Source organism: Pyxicephalus adspersus, chromosome 5 (assembly GCF_032062135.1).
Source record: "Pyxicephalus adspersus chromosome 5, UCB_Pads_2.0, whole genome shotgun sequence".
NCBI classification, from domain to species: domain Eukaryota; kingdom Metazoa; phylum Chordata; class Amphibia; order Anura; family Pyxicephalidae; genus Pyxicephalus; species Pyxicephalus adspersus.
In genome coordinates this window covers 26,141,074-26,168,370 of record NC_092862.1, presented here as the reverse complement: position 1 = coordinate 26,168,370, position 27,297 = coordinate 26,141,074, and the positions used below count along the sequence as shown (strand labels likewise).

The 27,297-nt window shown below is 37.1% G+C and overlaps 1 protein-coding gene across 2 annotated transcripts in view; it reads left to right on the top strand.

Annotated features, from left to right (window-relative positions):
* DECR1 (2,4-dienoyl-CoA reductase 1) overlaps window positions 1-17,751 on the top strand; it is a 34,047-nt gene extending 16,296 nt beyond the window's left edge. For both annotated transcript variants that reach the window (XM_072410947.1, XM_072410948.1), the window contains 6 exons: window positions 4,673-4,820; window positions 11,618-11,717; window positions 12,262-12,334; window positions 12,427-12,573; window positions 13,636-13,698; window positions 15,417-17,751. In XM_072410947.1, coding sequence (XP_072267048.1) covers window positions 4,673-4,820; window positions 11,618-11,717; window positions 12,262-12,334; window positions 12,427-12,573; window positions 13,636-13,698; window positions 15,417-15,476 — 591 coding nt within the window. In that variant the 3' untranslated portion in view covers window positions 15,477-17,751. The remainder of the gene's footprint in view (window positions 1-4,672; window positions 4,821-11,617; window positions 11,718-12,261; window positions 12,335-12,426; window positions 12,574-13,635; window positions 13,699-15,416) is intronic.
* The last annotated feature ends 9,546 nt before the right edge of the window (window positions 17,752-27,297 follow it).

Sequence of the window (27,297 nt, the reverse complement as noted above, 5' to 3'; positions counted from 1 at the left end):
AAAAAGTCAAATGAGGTTACATTAGCCAAATTTTAAATCTATTATATGCCATCATAGCATCCTGCTGATGGAATTGGCTTTTAACCAGGGCTGTATTTTTAGCAATAGTTCAGTTTTGTGGATATTGTTTTGTTCTAGTCTACTGAACCAAGTAAGCAAAACAATTGTATTCCAAATAATTTTCCTTGCAAATCCTTGATTTTCCTAATCGCTGCAGATCACCTGTTTTTGTGACACCATTTAAACAAAACACTGAGAAATGATACTGCTGTTAGTATTGGACAACATATTATGTGAACTGCTCTGCAGGGCTGTTATACAGTACACACATGTTGCGAATTGTATAATACCTGAGAAAGTAACCGAACACATTCCCAATACTTGCAGATTTTACTTTTTCAATAAAGGCTATCACTTAAACTCGAGATTGTTTATATTATTAAAAAGGTAAGAGACCCAAATCAAAGACTGTGGTTTTAGCTTGTGATTGAAGCAATAAATACAGATTAACTGCTGTGTTCTTCCTATCAGAAGAATAGTTCACTATCAGAACTTTGGAATATGATGTTCTAGCCATGAGTGACATCCTAGGTTTCTGCAGTCAAAATTGCCTGAGCCTGGCAAAGTGTGCTATACACCTAAGCGTTTTTCAGGATCTGTATTATAGGCAGAGGATGGCAGACCTGAACCACCCTATTACTGGATGAACAAGTTTGTCCCTAGCTACATGATTTTTTTGGATTGGATACAGTGGGCCTGTTTTTTTTTTTTTTTTTTAAGCTCTCCAAGGCTAGAGAAAGTACACGTTCATCAGTAAACCTGGGTGATCCAGCAAACCTGGAATAGATACAGGATTTAAAACATTTGCTAACAAATAGAAAATGACTTTTAAGAAATCCATTCCAGGTTTGCTGGATCACCCAGCTGGAACACTGATGAAAGTGTATCCTCTCCAGCCTTGGTGAGCTTTAATAAATCAGGCCCAGAGTTTATTCTTCTGTTGGGGTATGTCCGTCAGGTTGTAGGCCTAGGTTTTCTTGTGGATCATCGTTACTTCAGACTGCCTAGATGTGTGATATTTTAGGCTATCATTGCAAGGCCTTCTCAGGAGGCTACATCCTAGGACAGTTCTTTTTTTACTGCAATTGGTTTGGTTTAAAGCACCATATAGCCTGGCTTGTTCTCACCTAAGGTCTGGTACTTGTCTCTTAGGTAACTTCCCCTTTTTTCTTGATTCTACTTGCATCTATTGTGTCTTCTGTGTTTCAAATGTCATCGTTAGAAAATTTAACATTTCAAACACAAGATATTGCTTCTTTGTAGCCTCTGACCTATCAACTTTGTCTTGCAAGGAATCCCAACAAGATGAGTTTAGACAAAGATTTTCTTGGTTTAAGGTGATTTCTGCTCTTTTTTTCTAACCAGTATTTTCCCCAGAATTTTTTCTTAAACATTTTTATTTTATTGCAGTTTTCAAAATTGTTAAACATGCATAAAAGGCATTAATAAAATAGAATTTTAGTATAAATAAAAACCCATATTGAACAATCTTTAGCTGTATATATAATCACCATCATACATAAAAACATAAAAAAGAAAGACGTAAAACCAACATACATGGGGGATGATGGTAAGGGAAGGGTCAGGGAAAGGGTTATGGGTTTTGTATGCTTATGTAATACTATTTTATAGCATGTTTATGTTATACTATTTTAAAGCTTACAACAGGGGTGCCCAACAGGAGGATCGCGATCTACCAGTAGATCACAAAGGCAATGTGAGTAGATCCCAGAGCCCTGCCTTTCAAAATAAAATCTATCGCACACAGGAGTTAAGTCTAAATTTTTATTGCTGGTAGATCATTTTGACTTGGTCATTTTAAAGGTAGCTTGCAAGCTCAAAAAAGTGTGGGCACCCCTGGCTTACAAGTACCTTGTTCTCAATCCAATCGTCAAGGGCCATCGCCACAACCAGAATACTTTTAGGCTGGGTGTAAGGAAGTTGTAGGTGGTTGGTGGCCCCTGATTTGTAACCAGACAAAAAGCTACTGAAAAGTGCTGGGTGGTGCACCTGAGGAGAACACTGTATCCTTATCCAGGATATAGTTCTTGGTTCCTCTGTCGGGTTATAATTGCCAGAAAGGCTTAAACCCCTCCTCAGTATGCGAGTCCTGCTGGCTACTGAAGCCACGGGTGCTGGATTACATCCCGGACTACCTCAGATTGCACAGCCTGACTACAGATCACAGACGGTTGTTGGAGGATCACTTTATCTGGCTATGACATGCCTGATATTTTCAGACTTTTGTGACTTTAACCTTTTTTTTTTTTCTATCAAATCAGTGATTGTTGTGCCTAACTCACTAAATTTTGTATCGCATTGTGGATCCTTTGTATCCGTGTTAAGGCTTCATACGACCATCGTTAAAGGAAGCATTGACTGCTGTAATTTGGCATACTTTACTGTGATGACACTTTTTCTGTTCCTGACAAGTGCATGCTATCCCATTTACTAATTATTCGCTGCTTATAGTTTTTGTCACCGTATCTGATTAAACAGACAATTTTGTATAATTCTTGGACTGTTGATACAGTTTTACAACAGAGACAATCTGGACAATATATGGGCACTCACATGCCTTTAGTGAAAATTATATGAACACTTTATATAATTTATTGACATTTTTATGAGGTTTTGTAATGTGCCATTAGGTTTTGTAAATGGGTCACAACAGGCGCTGGACTATATTAGGCAGCAAATCTAATGGAGTTCCCCTAGGCTTTCCCTTAGATTATTAATGCTAAAAATGTATCATCTGTCCACGGGGATGTCAGACTCATTCTAGACATTTCTTATGAAGTGTATTATGTTCTAATTTGGTTTCTTAAAGTGTGAATTTGTGTGTTGAAGATACTAATCTGCCTTAAGCTTAACAAGTAATAAATGGTGAAATAACTTTTCGGTGTCTGGATGAAGTTGCTGAGGGTTCTCATTAGACTTAGGAATGGGGGTTTAATTTTAGGGCAGAAGAGATCAGCATATTAGCTAGAATAAATCACACATGTGCAATAAAATGTCAAATGAAGAAAACTGAGAAGGTGAAGCCTAAGTGGTCTTTTTTTACTTTATTATTTATAAAACGGACCCACCGTCATATGTTATCCCTTCCAAACCTCTTTGGAATTCGGATTAAAAATCATTGCATGAATATAAAACACTCAAGAACTCTATATTGTCCTAGACAAAGATATCTCTGGCTACCATGTACTACCATGGCCATTGTGGATGATTGGCAGTGTTTACAGACTGTATAGTTTCTCTTGTTTTTATTCAATATTTCAGTATTTTTTTTATGTTCTGACAATCCCAATATACTACACATTTAATATTTTTTTTTCTCCAAAAAAAAATGCACAAGGGCTTATTTTCAGGGGTTGTCTTATTTTTTTATGAACACCAATCAAGATTATTCAAATGAAAACATTGTCAATACATGTGAGTGATCAGAGAGCTGTATATATCATTTATATTATATAAATTATACTTATACATTGTTAGCATTGTTTGTGCTGTAATAGGATAATATCACAGTTTAAAGGGCACTTCTCAGCTTGAAGGTATAGTAGTTATTGGTGTCATGCTGATCCTGGCCTCACTTAAAGCAGAACTAAGGATTTATATAGTTTTAGACTGGGGGAGGGTTAGAACCTGGGCACTATTTAAATAGACTTTTTTTTTAATGAACTGAAGCTTATTTTCGGCAGAAGGTGTGTAGAAAGCATAGATCCAGACAATAAAAGAAATGGAAGCAGGGTGATGTTTGCTGTACAGATTTTGCACCAGTAAGCAGCACAGTAGTGACATTGCCAAATCCCAGAACCAATTTTAGGAGACTAGTAAATTGCAGGTAGCAGTGCCTTATGCTTCATCCACACATCAGATGGTTCTCATCCAATCGGCTCAGGGCTGATATTGGAGAAGAATCTGGCGTGTGTACAGAGCTCATCGTCTCAAGGACTGTTCTTGATGATCCACAGAAGAGAAACAATCCTTTCCAACGACATATATTGCACATGTGTATGTAGACTTAGATAATCCCATAGTACAGATATGAGAGTGTGAATATAGGAATGACAAAGCACTCTTGCCTACCAGGTTCATGTTTTTCACTGTACTCCTGAGGCACAATCGGCTTTTCTAGATGTTCCCTATAAATTTCCAAATTTTTGTTGTTTGAGTTTGGCACAACTTAAATTCCCAATTAATGAGTATCAGAAAGGATCAGAAATACTTACTATAACTTTCGTGGAATTTTTGTGGTGCTTCATTGTAATGGTCTGTCTCTTGTTTGGAAAATATATAACGGCCCCAAGTATGTGCTCTTTCCAAATACTGGATATGTACCGTTTCCAAATGTTAGCTGAATCATGGAGAGATGATTTTCTGCAGTGACGAGCAGAGCTGACATTTTTTTCCTTCCAAATGCTTTCTATTCATGAGGGATCTAAGCCTGACCATTCTAGCATATTCTTATAGAGCTTTATTACTGAGACTAATTCATTTTAAAATAGATTCATTTTAATCACTTTAGCTACTAAAGAAAGATGTGGTTTATTTTGTTTTGAAAGTCCGTATTGCTGGTAGTAATAGTATTAATAATCTTGGTTATCAGGTCGTGATAAACAACGCCGCTGGAAACTTCATTTCTCCTTCGGAAAAGTTATCAGCGAACGCCTGGCGAACGATCACAGACATTGTTCTTAATGGCACAGCTTATGTAACTCTTGAGGTTGGAAAAGAGCTAATTAAGGCAAGAAAAGGTAAGATGTATCGACCTTGATTTGACTTGACCTTTATCTACTGTGAAAAAAACTCAGGATTCAACCATTATTGTCATCTAAGCCACAACATCCTATCATCTGCTCAATTCTTTACATTACAGTGTGCAGAGATTACATAGCAGCTGCCAGCACTTCATCAAGATCTCATTAATATGTTTATAATGCTTGTTTTTTAGACTTTGTCAGAGCGTAACTTTTACTTGTGTGATTTGGGCTGCACTACAAAGGAAGAATCGAGTTTGAAAATGGCACGTCAAGAGATGAATTTAGTGAAACCAATTAAGCCTTAAAATGCATAGTGATATCCATATGCCAAGGTCTCTATTGCCTAGAGACTCTCAAATAGTAGCATTCCATGAACTGAAAGAAAAAAGTATTTTCATTACATGGTATAAAGTGAACAAATATCATCTATCTTCTTATAAGGCAGCTGAGCCATGAGAATTTGATACACCTAGTAAATTTGACATTCCGATACAGTGACAATAGGTATACGTTCACTTTTTTTTCTAAAACAGCAGTAAAATAAAAAAACAAATATAAGACCCTTATGCAGGCATTAAATGAAAATGAGTATGAATTTGTAACGGGTGACTAAATTGTTGGTATAAAAACTAGATTAAAAAAATAAAAAGAAATAGAAAACTTACTAATGATTTTACATTTGTTTATGTGTAAACTTTGTGATTAACAACACCAAATAAGACTTTTTTGACACTTCATTTTATATCAATAATAAAAAATACTTTATTTTTTACATTAAAACACATATAATTCCAGATCTTCATCCTACATATGTCATCAATAATCCAAAGATTGAACATACAGAATCCTTAATATTATTCTCTTTTCCCGGAAAATAAATCCACTTCATCAGGAGGCTTGGAGAACTTTCCTATATGAAGAAACATACCGTATTTTTCGGACCATAAGACGCACTGGACCATAAGACGCACCAGTTTTTTAGAGAAGGGAAATGAAGAAAAAAAAGATTTTGAAACAAATAGTGTCCTAAAATATTTTATGTGCATTAAAAACCAACATCACAGTCATAAACACAGAGGGGGGGCTATACAGGGGGGACGGGACAGCAGCTGGGGAGGATACATTTTGATACATTTGGACCATAAGACGCAGGGACTTTTTCCCCCCACTTCTGGGGGGAAAAAAGTGCGTCTTATGGTCCGAAAAATACGGTACATACATTTTAGATGATCTACACATAAACCAGTTATTTAAACAAGACTATTGACAAGAAAGGATTAATACAATTTAGCTTTATATTGAAAATCTCTTGTGCATCATCATCCTTTAGATCTGATTTTGTTTTCTTTCTCTCTCCCTCCAGTACCTGGCCATACTGTAAATGTCCTATCAAAAATTGGCCCAAAATACACAAGGGGGAGGAAAGGGCCAGGGTAAAAAAAAAAACCTTAAACGATCACGAATCATATAACATAATATATACCACAATAATTTGATGAAGCAAGGGTATTGGAATATGAAAGTAGTGTCCCAAAAAACATCTCTTCTAATACACAATTTCAAGTATTTAAAAAGTTCTTGCACAGCAAGAACCTTGTATTGTGTTTACCATATTGTTGGTATCTCATACTTAATGCATGTAACTGTTTCGCTTAAAAGAGGAACTGAACCATGGAAGGTGTCTGTCATTCCAATAGAACCAGGGATTTACTTCCTTATGTCAGAGCCCTGGGGGAATTACTTGGGGGGTGTGGGGGGGGTATTCTAAAAGCAGTAGGAGAGGTGGAGAAGGCGCATATTCACAGAATAAATATAGCAGAAGTAGGTATATCCTGGAGCAGCAATGCCCTAGATGAACATCCTGCAGATTTACATCTTTGAGACTATAGGCAGAGTAGTGTCTTGACACAGACTCCCATCTTGAAGTTTGCTGCTCTTTTCAGTTTAAAATCAAGACAAGGGGAAATCCTTTTAGAGTGATGCTTAGGAAACTGGTAATGTGAGTGTGCCTACATTGTTGCAGATACTCAGTTTCTGAGTTCAGGTTTGCTTTAAAGAAGAAACCAGGATACAAAACAATCCTTTACATATAAAGGCTGTACATATAATCAAGATAGATTTATCAAGGTAGTTCCTACTGTACAGGAACATATTTAATGCAAATCCATCAACCTCTTAATAAGCAAAAAAGTTTTTTAACAATTATGCTTGTCTTTCTTTAGAATTGGCAACAGTCTTGCATATATAACACTAGACATGTGGTTGCATTAGTTTATAGACACTTGCTTTGTTTTTTTTTTGTAAATGCAGCAGTTTGGTAAAAGAAATTAGAAACGTATAGCATGTTGGCACTAAATATGTTTCAATATATCTCATTAAAAGCTCACATTGGGCTATCTTCAGGTCACTGTCTTCCCAGCCCCCCTTTTTTTTTAAACCCCTGCAAATCTAAAGAAAGAATACATTTACAAAAAAGTAGATGGGCTCGACATTCTGCAGGGAAAAGCTTGAGTTGGTGCCGCTTTTCAGAATTCTACTGTGAGTCAGTAGAATGGGAAAGTGGATCCATACCACCCTGAACTCACATATTTTAGCAAATCCAGATTCGGAGCTATTCACAAGTTAAAAGGACTGATCAATACCAGGAAGATATTCAGGGACTTTACATCATGGTCTGTGTCATTTGACTTTAAACACAAAATGCTTGTTGTTGTTTAGGTTGCAAGCATTGGTGTAGCTTACAGCTCCAAGGCAGAAACTGTTAAAGTTGGTATTCTGGAAACTTGATTTCCAATTATTGCTGCCAAAAACATAGAAAATATTGACCTTCCAAGGAGAATTGGAGTTTACAACTACAACACTGTTAACTAATGTTTCAGAGCCCAGAACCTGAACAGCTATAATTTATTATAGATGACAGTATAATAACTGAGCGAGGAATCATAACTCGCACAACAAACGTTTTCATCTGATAAAAATTTTGCCGCGGTACACAGACTTAAATGAAAATCTTGTTGTAAGAAATAACACCGAAGATGAATGAATTGTCCCTAACCCAGTATTGTAGGCGGCCGCCTTTGTTTAAAGGAATAGATCTTTGAACCACATGTAAAAAAATTTTGATTGAATCAGAGGTGGTCAAAATTTAATATATAGAGGAAATGCAGGACATTGCTGGACTAATTTATTTAATAAAGTTTCTGGTGACAAATGTCACATCAAGGAACTACGCCAAATTCAACAAATCCTGTGAAAGGGCAATCGGATTAGGGTGTGAAGATCTGCTTTTAATCTGCTGAGAACATCTCCTATTATGAAAGATTGAAGCAATGAGATAAAGTAATGGTTGTCTGTAGAAAGCATATAATCTGTCTTTGTTTTTTTTTGGCCATATTTACACCTTTTAGTTCTTGCTTTTCAAAAGACATTCACTATATTCTACATACTTATTTCAATGCTCCAATTCTTCAAAAAAGCTGAGTTGCAGCAGTTTTTGGTTACCAGCATCACATAAGTCCTGGCTTCCACTGTATGGGCCAGGAATGAATAAAGTCATTTAATGGATACAATTATTTGTTAAGGAGTTGGGTCATCCCAATCAAGATAGCCACAGATAATCTCCAGGAGGAAAATAAGGCAGAGGATGGCATTGTCCTGCAATGAAACGGGACAGTGACTATAGCAGATCTTAGTTCTACTTTAAGGCGAAGCCTTTCTTTCGAATTGCTTCATGGGGAAGTAACTGGGGCTAGAAACTAACACTTAGAGGGACTTAGTTTTTAAGTACAAAAAAAGTATTCCGAATGATAGTCTGAACCAAATCTCGCTACTATGTACAAAATCTCAATAAATAAAGAATTTCCATTCTCTTTGTCTCTCAAATGCTCCCCCTTTCAGATTCCAACTCACAATGAGAGAGGGTTAGCAACGAAGACAGTACTATCCGTCTAGAGCAGTCTCTTGACTTGGTGGAACCCGTGAAATAAGTGTCAGGTCTTAAGGGAATTCCCGCTAAAAATATTTTATCCACAGCTCATGGTACAATTAGTTTAGTGGTTAATGGAAAGAAAGCCTCTTACAATGCTCGCCAATGCGTTTACTACTTCTACCCTTACAGAGAGCCAAAAAGATCATTGTGCTCATTTAAACTGACCTGATAGGCAGAAATTGCTCATTGCTGAAGGAACGTCTAGAGGAACCCTGGTTGAGAAACTGGTCTAGACAGCTGTGGATAGGACTGGGCATATTGACTGACTTGTTACAGGCTGATGGTCTCAATGCCTGCAGCTTTCTTCTTATCCCACTGTAGTCCATGGAGGTGTAGGCTTCATGAAAGTTGCAACTCTGCTTGAACTTTAGGAGCAGTGCAGCATTCAGCGGATAAATGTTGGATTAAGTCTTGAAAATCTTAGATGCACTTAGAAGAGCCCACAGCTGTCTGAAATAACATAAAACTGACAAGAAATTGGCACCCATCATTGTTTAAACTGACTTTTGTTAAATACAGAATATAGTTTAATTTGACAGGGCTATTTCAAATAATCAAACACAAATCAAAATAGTATGGGCACAAATGATAATACCCATAACCTAATATTTTATAGCACAACATTAAAAAGCAACATTAAGGCCACCAATGAATTAACCACATCCCTAACTCATAAACCTTAATGGGACTTTTCAGGTACAAACAATACAATCATAGTTTTTAATTGAAATGAATCAGACACTCAAAAACAAAATAAATAAACATACAATAAACAAAAGACTTATACGGTAGTGACTAAATAGAGAGAATAACTGATATCAACATTATTTATCCTGCGTGTGGTCACATAGCCCTATTTAAATCTCCCTATTTCTCTCACACTGAGGATCTCCTGGATCCTCCACCCAAAAAACAGCCGAGTGTTTAATGAAAAATGCCTGGTGGTGCGCCCAGCTAAAAGGTGCTAGGTTCTTCCCACTGGGTGGGGTGAAATAGACCATTTGACTCCTGATGAAGATCTTGCGGGTGGACTGCCCAAGTGATAGAAGAAGCCAGTGGATATAGTGATCACACCACTGGACTGATGAGTCCACCAATTGTTGATAAATCGCTTTGTGGAGAATGATCCTATAAGAAAGTTTACAGCTTGCTGGATATACATGACATATACATACTTCATAAACTTTTTTCAGTGGTGTTTTTCTTGTGATAATGTAATATTATTTAAAGGGAGATTCTATTTATGATCACTTTTTTGTTTTATTGTGTAAAATATGGAAGTATACGATCTCCAGCTCAATTTAGTTGTTCTTAGATCTCTCCCGTCATCTCTAGTAAATGTGTACACAGCTTTTGACTCAATTTGAAGTATATTTCCCTGCAATCAAGTTTGATTACTTGAGGCAAATTCTCCATCCTCTCAGTGATAATAAATTTTGTATAGCTATCCTTAAGGCAGGAGTAGTTTAATTAGAATTGTTTTGATAACTTTTCATTTATTATTAAGCAATTAAAAATGTATCAAAGGCTGATGCTGAATACAAATGTGTAATTACTAGATGGGCTGTGGTGGTAATCCTGGGAGTTTCTAAAGCTTCCCAAAACTGGAGAAGATTATCATGGGTGATCCAGATAACCTCAAAGCAGCAGGAGGCCACATTGAATTGCATTTCAATCTTCTAAGAACAGAAACCTGAGGTTGCAATTTGCTTACCAAAATTTTACAAAAGAAGATTAGAAAAATGTTGCCCGATGAGTCTCAATTTCTGCTATTTGAATAGAGTCAGAATTCAGAAGGCATCAACAACTTGAAAGCATGGAGCCATCTTGCATGGTTTCAACAATTCAGGCTGGCAATAGTGATTTACTGTAGGGAATATTTTCTTGGCACACTTTGGTCCCTTTGGTACCAATTAGGAATCATTTAAATGCCACGGCCTCACCTAGTATTGTTGCTAAACATGTCCATCCCTTTATGAACACAGTGGTCCCATTTTCTGATGGCTACTGCCAGCATTCTATCACAAAGCTCATACCATCTCGAATTGTTTTTTTGAACATGACAATGAGTTCAGTATACTCAAATGTTCTCCAAAGGCACCAGGTCTCAATTAATACCACGCCTTTCTTACCTTTGAAACAAATTCTGGCTTTTTTTGCTCTGTTGTATTTTTACATCTTAAAATGTCACATTTTATGCAACCACTTCTGGGGTCACATTCTTTAAGACCCCGTTTTTCCTTAAAAGTCTCCAAAGGTTAGGTTTATATTTTTTTTTCTACGTTTACATATCCGTCCCTAGTAATGTTTTTGAAGACATAACTTCACATTTGAAAGACTTTTGAATCTTCAAATGGCAGAGGCCCTCTAAAGTGTTTTTGTGAGACTTAATTGGCTGTTATTATTTGAAATTGTGCAAATAAATATACAAATAAACATGCTACCAATTCCTAGGCTATGTACACACGCCAGATGAATATTGCATGAGACGAACAGTCATGTTTGTCACAGGCCAGGTTCTGTCGTGTGTACAGTGGTCTTCCAATGTGGTTCGATGATCTGTCACTACTGACCACTATACAAGTCAAAAGAAGAGAGCTCAGTGTAGTGGCGCTCACTCGTCCACAGCGCTCGTTTGTTTCTCTTTCACTCTCTAGTAAAATATTGTTTCCAGCAATGAAAATCTTATGTGTGCATGCTGCCTTACTTATGTGAATGTTTATTAGATTTGTTATTTTTTCTTTATGTGCTTTTAGCACAATGAATTGTATAATACCAGTCCTGTTTTTTTTTTCCATTTAAGGTGCTGCATTTCTGGCTATTACAACAATATATGCAGAGAGCGGGTCTGGTTTTGTAGTGCCCAGTGCTTCTGCTAAGGCAGGAGTGGATGCACTGTGCAAGTAAGTTCTTCCTACCCATGATTGATTTAGAGGGCAGTAGAGTGTCTTAGCGTTCTGGCAGGCTTGTCTTACATGATTCTCTTTTAGTCTGCGAGTAACTTTTGATTTTTCTTTCATATTTGCATGGATAATTCTCTATGACTTGGTATGTCTGCATTAGATACATTAGATTTTGAGCTTCTTCTAGTTCTATGTTGTTTGGTTATTTACAGGACTGCTGATAAGGATTGTTGGATATTTTTTTTATGTATATTAAACCTATAATTTAAAACGTGCTTTTATTTTCTACTACGTGATGGAGGAAAGGCAACAGAAAATTTGTTGAGGGCTCCTTTTGATGTAATATATATGTTTAATATTATACACACACCAACTAGGGAAGCAGAAAAAAAAAAAAAGATACTCAATTCTCATGACACACCAAAATAACTTGTCAACTATTTTAGCTATTTCATGCGCAATAAAAAGGAGTAGTAAATTCTTTTGTGGGTTCTTTTCAAGTCTTTTGCAAAAAAAATGAATTGCACTTTCTTCTGTATTTTAGATCCCTGGCTTCTGAGTGGGGAAGATACGGCATGAGGTTTAATGTGATACAGCCTGGACCCATAAAAACCAAGGTATAAGAAAGTGTTCATGAATCTCATTGTAGATTTCTTAGTGGTAGAAACATTCACAAAATATTTTTTTTTTCTGTTTTTTCTATTGTCAGGGAGCTTTTAGTCGCCTCGATCCAACTGGATCTTTTGAAGCAAGTATTCCGAAAAGAATTCCTTGCGGACGCCTTGGCACAGTTGGAGAACTAGCCAACCTTGCAGTTTACCTGTGTAGTGACTATGCCAGTTGGGTGTCTGGGGCAGTAAGTATATTGTTCAGACCTTTTTGTATATTTGGGTATATAATGTTGTACAGCTATGTTACACATTGTTGATAACGAATACAGTTATAATAAGTGCAAGCAAAAAAAATATATTTACATACACACATACATATAGTCACGTGGAAAAAGAAAGCACACCCTCTTTCAGTTTTATGCACAAGACAAAAAAATCATCTGGCTCTTAGCATGTTCTAAAATATTTAAATTGTTACTGTGTTATTATTTAACAAAATCCCATGATCACATTTAGATCGGGTTGAGGTCTGAACTTTGTGCTTTGAAATCATTGTCTTATTGCTTGACCAATTTCTTCTAAGCTTTAACTTTCACATACTTGGCGTCACATTTGACTCCAGAATACTTTAAAATACAAATAAATTCATAGCTGACTTAATGGCTGCAAGATGCCCAGGTCTTGTGGCTGCAAAACAAGCCCAAATAATCCCCCCCTTTAGTGGTTTACACCAATGGTGACACTGTGCATTATGTACAAACATCTCAACTGTGGTCTTTTCTGTGCAAAGGACATTATTCAAGTCCTGTGGTTTGTTCATATGCAGCTTTGCAAACCTAAGCTGTGCTAAGGCTTTCTCCTGGTAACCCTTCCAAATATGAAATGATCCTAAAACCCTTCCTTACTTGATGTGTAGTAACAATAACTTCTTCACTGTCATGAAAACCAACCATTAGGCTGCAGTGCCAATGTCTGCAGTACCAAAGGCTTTTAATGCTTTATTTATCAGGTTACAGTATGTATTTTACTTCATATGTAATCCTATACTAAAAACACCAGAACATAGTTTTGTTTGTTTTTACCTAAATAGTGTACCAAACAACAACCTTTTTATGTCCTTAATGTACAAAACTGATTTGGGCAAAGTAGCCATAGAAATATTGCTATGCTAAATTGGCCTTGGTACTTTGGTCATATATATATATATATATATATATATATATATATATATATAACCTTCACCCCCCAAAAAACAAATGTAATATATATACAATATAAAATTATATTCTTTTTTTCTTTATTTACAGGTCATAAGATTTGATGGTGGCGAATATGTCTATATGGCTGGAGAATTTAATAATTTGCAGAAGGTAGTGTTTACATTAAAAGTTCTTTCATTTTTTGTGCTTGCTGTGCAGTGTTTGTCAGTCAAACTTAGTTTTTTGTTTTTTGTTTTTTTCTCGACCTTTGTTTATTTACTTGCTGTATTCCTGCTTTTACATTCATTTATTTATTTTATGGATTTTATTGCTTGCAATTTGCCTTTATGTATACAGATAACTGCAAAGATAGTTTACCAGTTACTAGAATAGCCTTGATATGCACAAATATTCCCAATGAAGGCTCCAGAAAAAAGCAAAACTAAGTCAAGTTTTATTTTTTGTTTTTTTAACTTTGGCTGAAGATGAAAATGATTCAGCACACCTCACTGAAGCTTCACCAACTTACTGGAAAGCATTACCATCAATAGTGTAGCTGAAATTAAAGTTATGTTTTGTTTTTTTTCATCCCTCTTGAACATTTAGTTTATATCCGCTAAATACATTCCTGATACATCAAAACAAAAGGTGATACAAAAAGGTGATACATCCTGATACATCAAAACAAAAGGTGATACAGTTACTTTTCCTTCCAAAGCAGCAGCTAAAGTAATGAAGTTGAAAAGCCTTTTCCCTGCCAGCCGCAGAGTGAGACCTTTTATCTCTGTGGGTCTCTCTGAAGAGGTTCAACACATTCTCCTCCTGAGACAGATAATGCCTTTACAGTTTGAAAAGTTTTTGCTACTTGCTGGAAAAACTTGGTTATGTCTTGGCAGGGGTGAGTGTAGGTCTAAGGCTAGGTACACACTTCAGATGATTCTCGTCCGCCTCAGGGCTGATATCGGAAGAGAACAATCGTAATTAAAGTGAAAGGGGTGAGAGACCAGCATGATGCCACTCCATTGTTCTCCTCCCTTACCTCTCCGTAAAGTAGAACGACGTACGTACAGCACTGGTTCATGCATCGTGCGGTCTTTTGTTGTTGGCAAGGATCGTCAAATCCTTTCCAATGACAATTAGTGCACGTGTGTACGGAGCCTAAGACACCATTGTTTTCCAATACAGAGCAAGGGTCCCTTATATCTTGTTCACATTAACCTTTTGAATTTGTGCAAAATGTGTTGTGGAGAACATGCAAGGATTACTATCACACCATACTGAACTACAGGGACATTGTTGTGAAGTAAATGTTTGTGTTTTGATGAAACCTGCTTGACTGGTACCAGGATAGTAAAGCAGATTCCTCCATGGTGTCTGCATGTACCTTTTTTTTTTTACCAATGCTTTAGAAGCTATGATTTAGGAACGTCAATCTCAACTTCAGTTCAGAAAGTCAAACTGTTTCAGAGCCTTGGTGGCCTTTGCCAAAAGGCGATCTCTACCACAGAGCCTATCACACCTCATTGTTGGTCAAACAAAAAGTCAGGATTTGTGTAGCTTCTGAACTTCCCATGTAATATTATTATTATACAGGATTTTTTTATAGCACCAACATATTACGCAGTTCTGTACATTAAATAGGGGTTGCAAATTGCAGACAGATACAGACAGTGACATAGGAGGAGGAGAGGACCCTGCCCCGAGGTGCTTACAATCTAGGGCTCTCTAGTTCAGGACTCTCCCAAATATGTTTAAATGTTAAGACATGTCCGGGCAGCAGGGCTAAGCTAGGTTGTACAGTAATACTTCTCATATCAGCATCACAAGACTTTAACAAGGTAGACAGTTAATGCTTTTTTAAATTTCTGCTTTTTTTTTTTTTTCTACAGGTAACAAAAGAACAATGGGACTTAATGGAAAATCTGATCCGTAAAACTAAAGGTTCCTAAGCAGTTTCTGTTTGAATTCTGTGGACTAATTTTGGAGTCGGTTCATGAAGACCTTGGTGCTATTTAACTGCATTCACTGTTTTATCTTGTGATAATTTTCTCTTTAACATAGTCAGGAGTTTCTCATAAAATGTATATTCAACTAGTGAAAGCCTTGATTTCTAAAGAATCATTTGTATCTCATAATTTAAAATGTCAGCTCTAAATTGCCTATTTACTATCTTATAAGGAAACTTGTAGAACCCCACAATCATTACCAGTGAGGAGCTAATGATATAAAAAGAAACCATTATTAGTGCAATATTCTTTATAACTTGGTTTACACTTATGAGGTTAACTTGGCAAAATCAATGAAACATTATTGAAATTCTGAAGCCGTTGGGCTTGCTTAATTTACCTATATTGTTTAAATGTATAAGCTATGAAACGGTGACTCTGCTCCTTTCCCCAGTAATTGAAAATTTCCTGACAGGCATGGTGTCCGGGAAAAAAACAGCAACCAGTGTCTATTGTGATAAGTTCTATTTTAACAAAATGTTTAATGCTGAAAACTTATTTTGTTACTGACAGTGTTTCATCACTAACTAGCTATGTCCATCCATGTAATGCATCACTTTCAACTTGTTTTGTCCACACCAATACTTGTAGAGAAATATTTTCTGCCTCAAATGGAGAACAATTACTCAAAAACTAAAATACAACTTTATACATGATGCATAGACAATAAAAAAAAAAACTGAAACAAGTTGTTCCTTCCATTTATTAATATTTTTTTTTTGCAGAAAATTGTTTTACATTGTATGGCACACTTATCTACTAGTGTATCTTCCAGCAATGTGATATCTGCTCCCCCTAAAATTATCCTATGGCCATGACCTTGTCTTGAATTGAAAAACAGAAATGCAAATTATTTGGCAGGTACAAAGGCTCCTATACAAATTTTGTTTTGTGTACATAGTCCTCTGCCAGGTCTCCTAAAAGTAAGCAATTCAGCATCTTCTAGAAACATCAACCTGGACCACACATCAGGAATATAGGTTCCTATGATCATAGGCATAGCTCATTCATGGATGAGCATGTGTTACATATTTATGGTATTGTACATACTGCCTCTGACCCCTGATATCAAACAAACTCCTGGAATTGTCTGAGAAACCGACAGGATATGTCAGCATAGGCTTCCCTGGCTCCTTGGGTTAAGCAGATCAAGTGGGGAAAAAAAGACTTGTCAGGAAAAACATACATTGGCTGCCATATCTGACTTCTCTTCTAATAATAATTTGCTTGCTGCCATGTTGGTGCTTTAGCTTTAGATTCAAAATTCTGACTTTTGTATGACTTAGTTAAAGATCTTGTCTTCTGAGTCTTTGAAAAATTCAGATAACTAGCATTTTTAGTAGTATCCACTTAAAAAACTTGATCAGGCAGGACTTGGAAAAATGGAGAAGCGATATCACTTCTGTAGTAGGGATTCACACTTGCCTGGCCACTCGCTGGAGCTGCTGAATCACTGAGCTGCGCATGTGCAGCTCAACATTTATTGCCAGATACTCAGCAATTCCAGCTTCCCCCATGGTTGCCAACACTGAATGAGCTCCCGTGCACCTGCGGGGAAGTTGTGTCTTCCCAGTCCAGCCAAATAACTTGGCCAAGGACCACAATTAAGACGAGAAGAAGTAATAGGAAGATGGCTCCCTGTGACTGGACAGATGTGTTCTGCTTTAACAAATGTGCAAAGCTAAATCAATATAGATTTCCTTTAAGGAAAAAAATTGATTGGAACCCACAAAAAGAACAAGACTGGCTCCTTAGCTGACAGTTCATAGAGTACATGAGTTCTGTCTGCAGGTAACCAGTAAATTGAAAAATAGGGGAAAAAATACAAAAGGAATAGTGTTTCCATAGTTACAAGGAAAAATAATGTATATCTTTGTAGAATGAAAGAAAAGACAGTAGGGATTACTGGTTTATTATAAAGGAATGGGGTCTTAAGAACAAAGTCTTATTCTACAAAGGAAGATTTAAGACACAGCAGATAGTTATTACAGATGCCAGCACAGATCACACGTTAGGGTCCAAACAACCTTTTGAAGTCGGATCTATAATAATACTTGATTAAAGCAGGTTTGAGAAACATTTTCACTTCTACACCTTCAAGAAGAAAGAAAATGTTTTAAAGGAGGAACAGAATATTATATATTAAATATTTGTCATATCTGCCACACAAAAGCTTAGTATAAAGAACCATTAAATTTTTAATGCATTTTTTATAACATACAGTTTCTTTTATTTTCATTCTAACAAATGTTCCTTTTTTCTTGACCAGTGCACATGTGGCTGCTTATGAGAAATTAAATGTATGCTGGTAAGAAAGGTGATAGGGGAAAGCATATATGATGGAAGAAAGTGAGCAGCATTTAGGAGCATGGTAAATAGGATTAAAATTGAAGGAAAGTACACCCACTGGGCCTGATCTATTAAAGCTCTTCAAGGCTGGAGAAGATAGACTATCATGTGAGAACCTGGGTGATCCAGCAAACCTGAAATAGATTTGGTCCAGGATTGTAATATAATACTAGAAAATGATCTTAAGAAATCCATTTCAGGTTTGCTGGATCACCCAGGCTCACCCAAAATGGAGAGCTTTATTATGTCTCTTACATTCCTGGCCAGTGGGAATACTGTCACCATGTTGCCCTTACAGATAGCCAAAAAATTCTTTGGTTTCAGTGGAAACTTATCTGAGAAAAACTAATTGCTTATTGCTCTAAGAACTAGAAACCTCTAAAGGAGCCCTGGTTGAAGGTGTTGGGGACTCCAGATAGAAGGGTTAGACAGAATGTAGATCAAATACCATTGTTGGAGGTGTATTGTATACCAGCGGTGGCCAACCTTTTTGGTCCCGCCGACCACTAAAAATACCGGCTTCTGACCGCACATGCGCGGGGAGCTGGTTGCCAATCAAAGAGGAGGAACCTCCCCATAGTGATGTCATAACGCCATAACCCAGCCCAGTCTGCCATCTGGGATGGGAGAGTAGGCGGGTTGTGTGCAGGGACATGGCCCGCCCACCTCCCTGAGCCTGGGAACTGCTTGGGGGACATGGTCTGCGGCTCTGGCCGGTGCGTCCCCCCTGCGGGGTCCTTCTCCTGACCCCACTCGGGGGGTCACCAACCAGAGCCGCGGACCCCCAAAATCTTCTCGCAGACCACTGGTTGGAGACCGCTGCTGTATACAATACAACTCAGGTACTGTATACAAAGATACTAACTGGATGAATGAAAAGTTATTTTTTAGAATGTATTATGATACCATTCCTAGTCCTGATCTTGCTACATGGTTCTGACCTCATGATTGCAGATATATCCCAATACTTTTCTCTGTAATCAAGTAATAGAGCAACCACAGCACTTCACTCTCTAGGAAATTTATTGATCCAGATGGTCACAGAAAATATACTTGTCTGAAATAAACAAGAACACCGCTACTACATCTGACTCAATGGATTGCATTTTTGTTCTAGGGTTCCAATGCACTTTAAAGAATATATTTTAGTCATACAAAAACATCAAATACAACAGACAGTAAAGCAGATGAAGCAGGAAAACAACTTTTTGTTTTGATTGCAGTCAGGCATTTAAAAAAATATGTGCATGGCTGGGGTAGGTAGGTGAGCAGACCCTGAAACGCAGATACAGCATAATAGTTAAGCTAGATAATAAGACTAACATGGCAAATCAGTAACCAACCAACAAGGGACAACCGCTGTCATTTCCTATGGTGGAGGACACAGAGGGTGCCTCCCACTCATCCTCCCCACTCCATAGAACTGAACAGTGTTGTGTGTACAGCGCTTACTTGTTCATGTATCTTTACATGTCAGTTCACCCACAATCTGAATGAAAATGTAAAGATAGAATGATGAATATAATAAGGTATCCTGTTAAAAATGTACCCTCCAAACATCCTGCAATGACCATAAATATGCATACTGCCCTCCGTATGTTGTATAAAAAGCTATCAAGGTAAGTTGGGAATTATCTTCAACTCTTTGTTCTCCTAGCAGCAATTTTAATGAATCATATAAAGAAGGTAATGGTTTTTCTAAGAAGATGTAAAAACTGTTCTATGGATGTGCAGAGACAAGGTAATGTCATGCATGACAAGTAAAGCTGTTCTGCTTTCCTCATTATTGAAATACTGAACACGCCAGGCAGGTAAATAGATGGAAATAAATGGATTTCAGAGTAAAGAGGACAATGAAGAAACATTTCACAGGGTCACTTTACATTTACAGATCTGAAGAGATAATTGTATTTTTATGAGATCTTTGTGTAGCCGAGTGAGTTATACCTCGGGATGATGAATGGCTCAGTGATGAGCCAAATTAAGTTTATGTACCACAAATATTTTATTCTTTAACTTTATGTAAATGTATACTATAATAATGCCTGACTGGTTAATGACATGCACAGGTTGTAAATATAGTAACACTTCTATTCTTCTTGTCATGCTGGACCAATAAGATTTATCGGTATCAGCTATCATTTAAAGAATATGACCTGTACCCTGTAAATATGAATTATTTTCTGAAGTTTGCCTGTACTTCTTTTTTTGCCAGAATAAATTTATTTTTTTGCTTACCTAATACAGTGCAATACATAGGAATGATAAGGTCATTTATAAAAATTGGAGAAACAAACATTCTTTGAAAAACAGAACTTGCTATGTATCATAATTTCCAATCAATTGTGTTTTTGAAATTAAAAGGAATTTAGGTCTATATGTAGGAAAAAATTATATGTTTGTCATTTTTTTTTGTCTATTTTAATTAATTTAGCCATATTATGGTAACAGCCATATATATATATGATGAAACAGCCGTATATAATGATGGTATCATTTTACACACACAAAACAACAGACTGTAAGTAACCCCCCCATAAAACTGTACAGTTACAGCAATTTAAAAGGAATGATGTCAGTTTTTCATATATGAATACCAATTAAATTTATGAATACCCAGTATCAAATAATAAAAATTGGATTTCCATTTGCACATAATCAGATGACTGGACTAAACACATTGAGCCTGCTTTAATAACGCTTTTCCACTGGAGAAAATAGAATATCATAGGAGAACCTGGGTGATCCAGGTTCAAAATCTGGAATGGATCTGGTCTAGGACTGAAAACATTTGCCAACTAATGGCAAAATATTTTTATAGAAATCCAGTCTAGGTTTGCTGGATTACCCAGGTTCTTTCATAATAGTCAATCTACAGCAGTCTTCCAGAGCTTTATTAAATTTGACCCTAGTGTCTCGTTCACTAAACAAAGTCAACAAACAATGCCCATAATGTTAATGGCACAACTTAAATATTTATTTCTAATAAACAGCATATCCTCAAACGTTTGGACATCACGGACCACTAAATTTACGGACTCCGGACTGCGCACGCGGGGGGAGACCTTTGTCACTCAAAGGGGAAGAAATTTCCACCAAATTAAAGTCATGATGCCAGAACCTGCCCACTCTCCCATCAGAGATCTGAACCTGCGATGGGAGAGTGGGTGTGTGGAGACACAACCCTCCCTGAGCCTGCGATACATACAGGAGACATGGTCCATGGTTCTGACTGGTGCATCCACCATGCGGGGTCCTTCTTCTGACCTCGCTGAGGGGTTCACCGGCCAGAGCTGCAGACCACAGGTTGGGGACCGCTGGCATATAGGGAGCACTTTTCAGCAGTCTGAAGTCTTAGGCACACCAAGTAAAATGTTAGGGGACTTTTTATAAATATGTTTTCAAGTTTTTACTCTAAAGTTGCAGCATTATAGTGGTTACTTGTTGTGCAAAAGCTCTTCACTGTTGGTTTTATCTTTCATCCCTTGGCATGGTTGTATTATGACTAGTATCCATTTCCACAATTGGATGAGGATCAGTTGCAGTTAGGTTGTTTGCATGATTTACAGTAAATACCATGGGACTCGACATCCTCAATGAAACCCCTGAGTATGCAGGCTTACCTGATCTGCGAAACGCGTTGGAAACTTTGTTTATGTGATAGGATTTTTTTTTGCAAGAACTTCTATAAAAAGGAAGAAATACATATTTTATCCCCTATTTTTTAATGACTATTTAAAAATTCTTCAAAACTTCTGAGGTGCAGTCAGAGGTTATTGTCTAGACTATACTGACCTAATTGTTGTGAAAATTATAATACCAAATTTCTAATTACGATACCTTTAACCTCCTTAGCGGTAATCCTGAGTGTGGCTAAAAAAAAGCAGTAACCCTGAGCCACACTCAGGGTAGAATTGCCAGGGAGTTTAAACAGCTTACCTGGTATGTGGTGCCAGCAGCGTCCCCCAGCAATGCCCGGCTTCTTCTTTCCCTGGCGATGCTGGCATCTGTGTAACCTGGCGATGCCCGGCCGGCAACTGCGTCCCCGATGTGTGAACGTTGGGGATGCAAGTCCAGAGGGAGTAGATGCCAGCCGGGCATCTGCGTGCAAGCATGTCTCTAATGAGACATGGAACTGATTGATTAGTAGATATCAAAGGAAAATTTACTATTGTTTTTTTACTGTGTAAAATGTTAACCCAAATTGACTAATTATTTCATGTAATTAGAAAAATGCACAAAAAATATTAGTAAATGATGGTTCACACATTTTAATATGTGGAATCAATATGTGGAATATATGAATCAATATGTGGAATGTAAACATTTATGTAAACGTTAGGTGAATCTTGGTTAGAAACAATTTAAAATCAACCCCTTAGAGGCAAAGTGCAGGGCATGTATGTCTCCTTTTTTATTCTTTTGTTTTTATGCATTTTTCACTCCCTTTTTCTTCATCTCTATTTAGGTTACATCAGAACAAAGCAAGAACAAGTGTTCATATAGGCCCCAAGAAACCTTGAAATACAGCAGACCTACTGTAATTAAGTAATGGAGTTGCCAGCCCTGGCTTTTGCAGCAGATACAGAAATGTATTAGTAACATCCCAACAGACAATACAGATGTAAAAAGTTACTGAATGATGAATCTACTGGAGAGGTCCTCTATATGTATAAGGATTTAGTAGGGCTACACAAATGTTAAAGCCCAATTCTAATTTTTTAAAACCTTTTTCCCTTTATTGTTAGAATAAAGCAAAAAAGTGATCCAGTGGGAGGGGGTAGGGTGGGTTTTGGGGCACGAGTCTGCCCAACCTGGAGTTTACTATTAAATCTCTTTGTTGATTTAAGTACTTCTTGGCAGTAACACTAAATTCAGCGTGCTGCTAATAAGGTTATAAGCAAATAGTTACATTTCTCAAAAGCAACCACAAAAGGATGCAACCACTTCCGTAGTCTTTTCTTTGGAGAGATTTATTTAGGTGATCTGTATCTGTCCCTCCAAACTCTATTTATATGATTTGCTTCACCTATTCTGTTTATTTAGTAAACCGCCAAAGTAAATAATTGCTAGACAGCAACCCTGTACTGCAACAAGAAGAGAATGACAGCTCCCTGAAAACAGATGGGTCTTTTTTTCATATACACACCTTGACCCAACCGCTAAACCATGCCAACAGTAGATTCTTTATGGCTTAGTGGCCTCTTTGAATCTGTAGATTTAGTAATGCTTGGTGCTGCAAAACTGTGTACTATTTAGATTTTATCACACTTTCTATGTTTTCCCATCCTGTGTTTAATAAAATATGTCAGCAGTTTTTACTTTCAATTATGTCTCAAGATGCAGAGGAATCATTTTCTTCTCAGAACATCAGCCTGCATCAATTCAGGTTATCAGAAGGTTATCTTGTTGATGTAATCTCATTTCTTATCATTTTAGTAAGTTTCATTCTGTATCGTCATTTTTGTGTGAGTACACATGTTATTGGGTACACTAAAATAGTTTTATAGTGAAACATTTATGCAAAAAAAAAAGGTATTAAAAAGAATCTCTAGTAAAATAAAAACATAATGTGCAACACGTGCTATAATGCTGCTTTTTTCCCCCAAGAGTTTTAAACTTTTTGATCCTGCAGTGATTTCTCTCAGATGCTCTAATTTTTGATATCTGCTTGCATCAAAAAAGAGACTCTAAGGCTGTATCATCCGGTTCATAAAGCTATAATATCATTGTATACACAAACATCATACAAAATTATAACTCACAAGACGGCAGAGAAGGAAAATAACAAAGCAGAAAAATGTCAGATAGAGGAATTTGTGTAAAATGAACATAATTAAATGTAAATGTCAGTCATCCATATATGTATTCATTCTTTGTATAACATTTGAACAGAGGGTTAGGATTTTGATGGTTGTGGCCCCAAAAGCTGTCCTATCTGTGCTTATCATGGGGGTCTCACTTCTTCAGGGGCTAGTGAAGAAGCAGACAATACCAGGTTCTTATGGATCTTGTGGACAGATTTGTCTTATAGTAGGGGAGGGGGAGTTTTGTCGGGGTTATCCTCATGTGTTTGTGGGGGAGTCTTGATTGTGACATACAGATAGACAAAATCTTGGAGGGTTGAGAAATTTCTGATGATGGTCCTGGCTGCCCGTAAAGCCTCTACTATGGTAATACTGAGTATTTTATAGTGAGCATCAGAACTGACTGCTGTCATTCATATTGTGCGGCCACCCTTCCATACTCAGATTTTGGTGTTGAAGCCTTACAGCCAGCAGCATTACAAACATCTATCTTGGTACCCCATTTATTTAATTATTATTATTCAGTATTTATTTAGCACCAACATATTATGTAGCGCTTTGCATTGTCCATAGTCATGTCACTTACTGTCCCTCAAAGAGGCTCACAATCTAATGTCCCTGCCATAGTTATTTGTCATTAGTACAGTCTAAGGCCAGGTATGGTGGTAAGCCAATAAACCTAACTGCATGTTTTTGTAATGTGGGAAGAAATTGTCCAGGCCAGATTTGAACCTGGATCTAGCGCTGAGTGCTAAACTCTTAGCCACCCTGCTGACACCAGATTTGGGAATTTCATTTGAATGGTCTACCAATTCATCAAAATGCAATTGTTTTAGCATAGCTGATGTTGTTTTAGCATGATAAAGGGGGAGAGGGTATTAAAAAAATGTTGCCCCAACACATGTTATGTGTTTTGCCATGCAATGTAGTGTAAATAAGCCTCTCACTCTCTACTAATACATTTCTCACTGCCACCATTCAGGTTTAAAATGTTCTTGAAATTAGAAAGTAGTTGGTGATACATGAAGTAGAAATAGTGAGGATGCAGGAGATAGGGGTGCACTCCTAATGACCCTGTGCAATGCATTACCAAGGACTGGCTATGAGATAATTAAATAGGATACCATTTCTGACTTCTTCCTTGTTCCTGCTTCCGCTTCCAATTACAGCCACACAACTAAGATTTTTAGGTGATATTTCCACTGTTAGGTAAACTGTTTGACCTTTGTATTTAAGCAAATAATTTTGCTTACAGATTTCACTAGTTTAACTTTTTGCTTGGAATTGCTCTTCAACATTTCCGAAATAGGTCACCTACAAAGCTGACCACACATCAGGTAAAATTTATGGTTCTCCAGCAATTGGCAGGTCACATGCAGTCTATAAAGGATGTAGATATTTGTAAATATCATCTATTCACACTAATTGTTGAAATGAGACTGTTATCTCTGTCATCTCTTCCTGTGACATGAAAAAGCACTTTCCTTACCTGCACAATAACATTAACAAGGAGGTAAGTAAGCATGGCACAGTTCCCAGCAGTTATTATGCAAATCGTATTTTCTGTAAACAGCAGAGCATATTCATTGTAATTACAGGAAGATAATTACATTCCATGGATTGCCCTGATTAAGAATTAAAAACATCATAAACCGGGTGCTCCTTTTTTATTCTTTAGCTTTGTGCGCCTACTGTATTTATTGAGCACAGATTGTTGCAGATTGTTTATCTGAAATGAACAGCTTTATTTTATTTGTATTGCCTTCTTTTCTCATTAGTTCCATGAAAACACAAAACTTATAATTGGCAATACATCAAATATCTATGTTGTTGACTAAATTAAAAGTTTGAAGAAACATTCTATTGGCTGTCAAATCAATAAACTAAGCAGTAATTGTAAATGTGTCAGAAAGGGGGCAAGGTGAATGATTTTAGATGTCAGAGTGCAGAATTGGTATAGGTTGAGGTCAACTTTGTACTTTTAAAAGCCTGCGCTTTTTTTTTAAAACAGTCTTAACCTACAGAAACCCTCATTATCCTACAAACACTCTCACAACAGTCCTGTTGCCAAATGCCAGGTTTGCCACTCTTTGTCTGGGAGCAAATCTTGAAGATAATTTAGATGGCTGTTCTGTACCTTAAGAACTGATTTAGTAAAACTTTGCAGACCATATATATAGTCCGTAGACACGCAAGGTCAGAGCTGGCACAGAACATCCTCCCTAATAGGTTTCTTTCTCAGTTCTCTGTAGTCTTGAAGCTTTTATAACCTTTACATCTAACATAACCTTTGAATACTAAGAAAGTTTCAGCCTCTCCTGAATTTCTTACGCATTGCGTCAGTGCAGCCACTACAACGATGTTCTATGCTGTCAGCTATTTCACCAAGTCACATCCATTAATCAAATAGTTGACTCCAAGGTTAAGTCTTTCAGTGTAAAGGCTGTAGTTTAAATTTTTTTTGAGAATTTTGGTTTCTTATTTTTCTTGTCTGAGTACATTTTATGCCTTAGGCACCAGAAGCAATAAGGCTAAACATAACAATAAAAAAAGTTATCAAAATAAGGTACTGTTCCTGCTAACCAATTATATTATATCTGCCATTTTTTTAGTGCAAGTTAGACGATAAATATTACCAAGGGCACTCTGATAGTCTACTGTGAGGTAGCATGGTGTCTAAATGGTTGGTGGATAACACATTTTGTAACCCTGCAATAAATCCCACCTTAAACATTATATGCTTGGAGCTTGTATGTTCTCCCAAGTGTCTGTAGAATTTTGCCAACAATAAAAAAACTTAAAAGAATGTTAGCAGTCTACTATCAAAAATTGTAGGTGTGAATGAGTGCCATAGGAAAATATAATTAATATTGTTGTTATTTATTATCTCAACCTAGCAATATAGATCCTATGAAAGGAGATGGAGATCTTAGAGGAGGTTTGGAGAAGAGGTTTCCTGGATTGGGTCCTCCTCTGTCCTGTAATTCACCTTTGTCCTGGCGCAGAGGAAGTGCCGGCTTTCGGCTTCTGCCTACATCACCAAATCTTGCGCTGCACAAGCGCAAGAGCTGGTGGTGTAGCTTTCTGTAAATGGGCACTGAGCATGCGTGACATCAGCATTTTTTGTTCCCCATTGAAGAAAAAAGATCCTTCAGCGCATGCCCGATATTCAGGCATGTGCAGAAGGAGCAGCCAGAAGCCTCCTGGGATGAGTGACGTGGGTATCCCATAAGGCTCTGTGCTCCCATTCAGTCTTTATCTCCACGACCCTCTACAGCATATAACTCTAACAGATAAAGGAGTATCATCAGCCTGGCTTTGTTTAGTCTTGTCTTTGGCTTTGTCCATTCTTGTCATGTTTAATTATATCAGGCTCTATGGGTCTGGCGATAAATACTAGTGGATGAAAAGCACATTGATGGTAATTTCAGGCAATATATATTAACAAAATGGGCTGGAAATGTTAAATTGCCATGACGAGTTGACAATACTACTTGGTGGATGGAAATTTATAGTGACACTGCAACTGGAAATAGAACAACCACAGATATGTCGGATGTACAGACACCGTGGACTGGTCTTAGAAGTTTGCAGCATACATCTGCAGA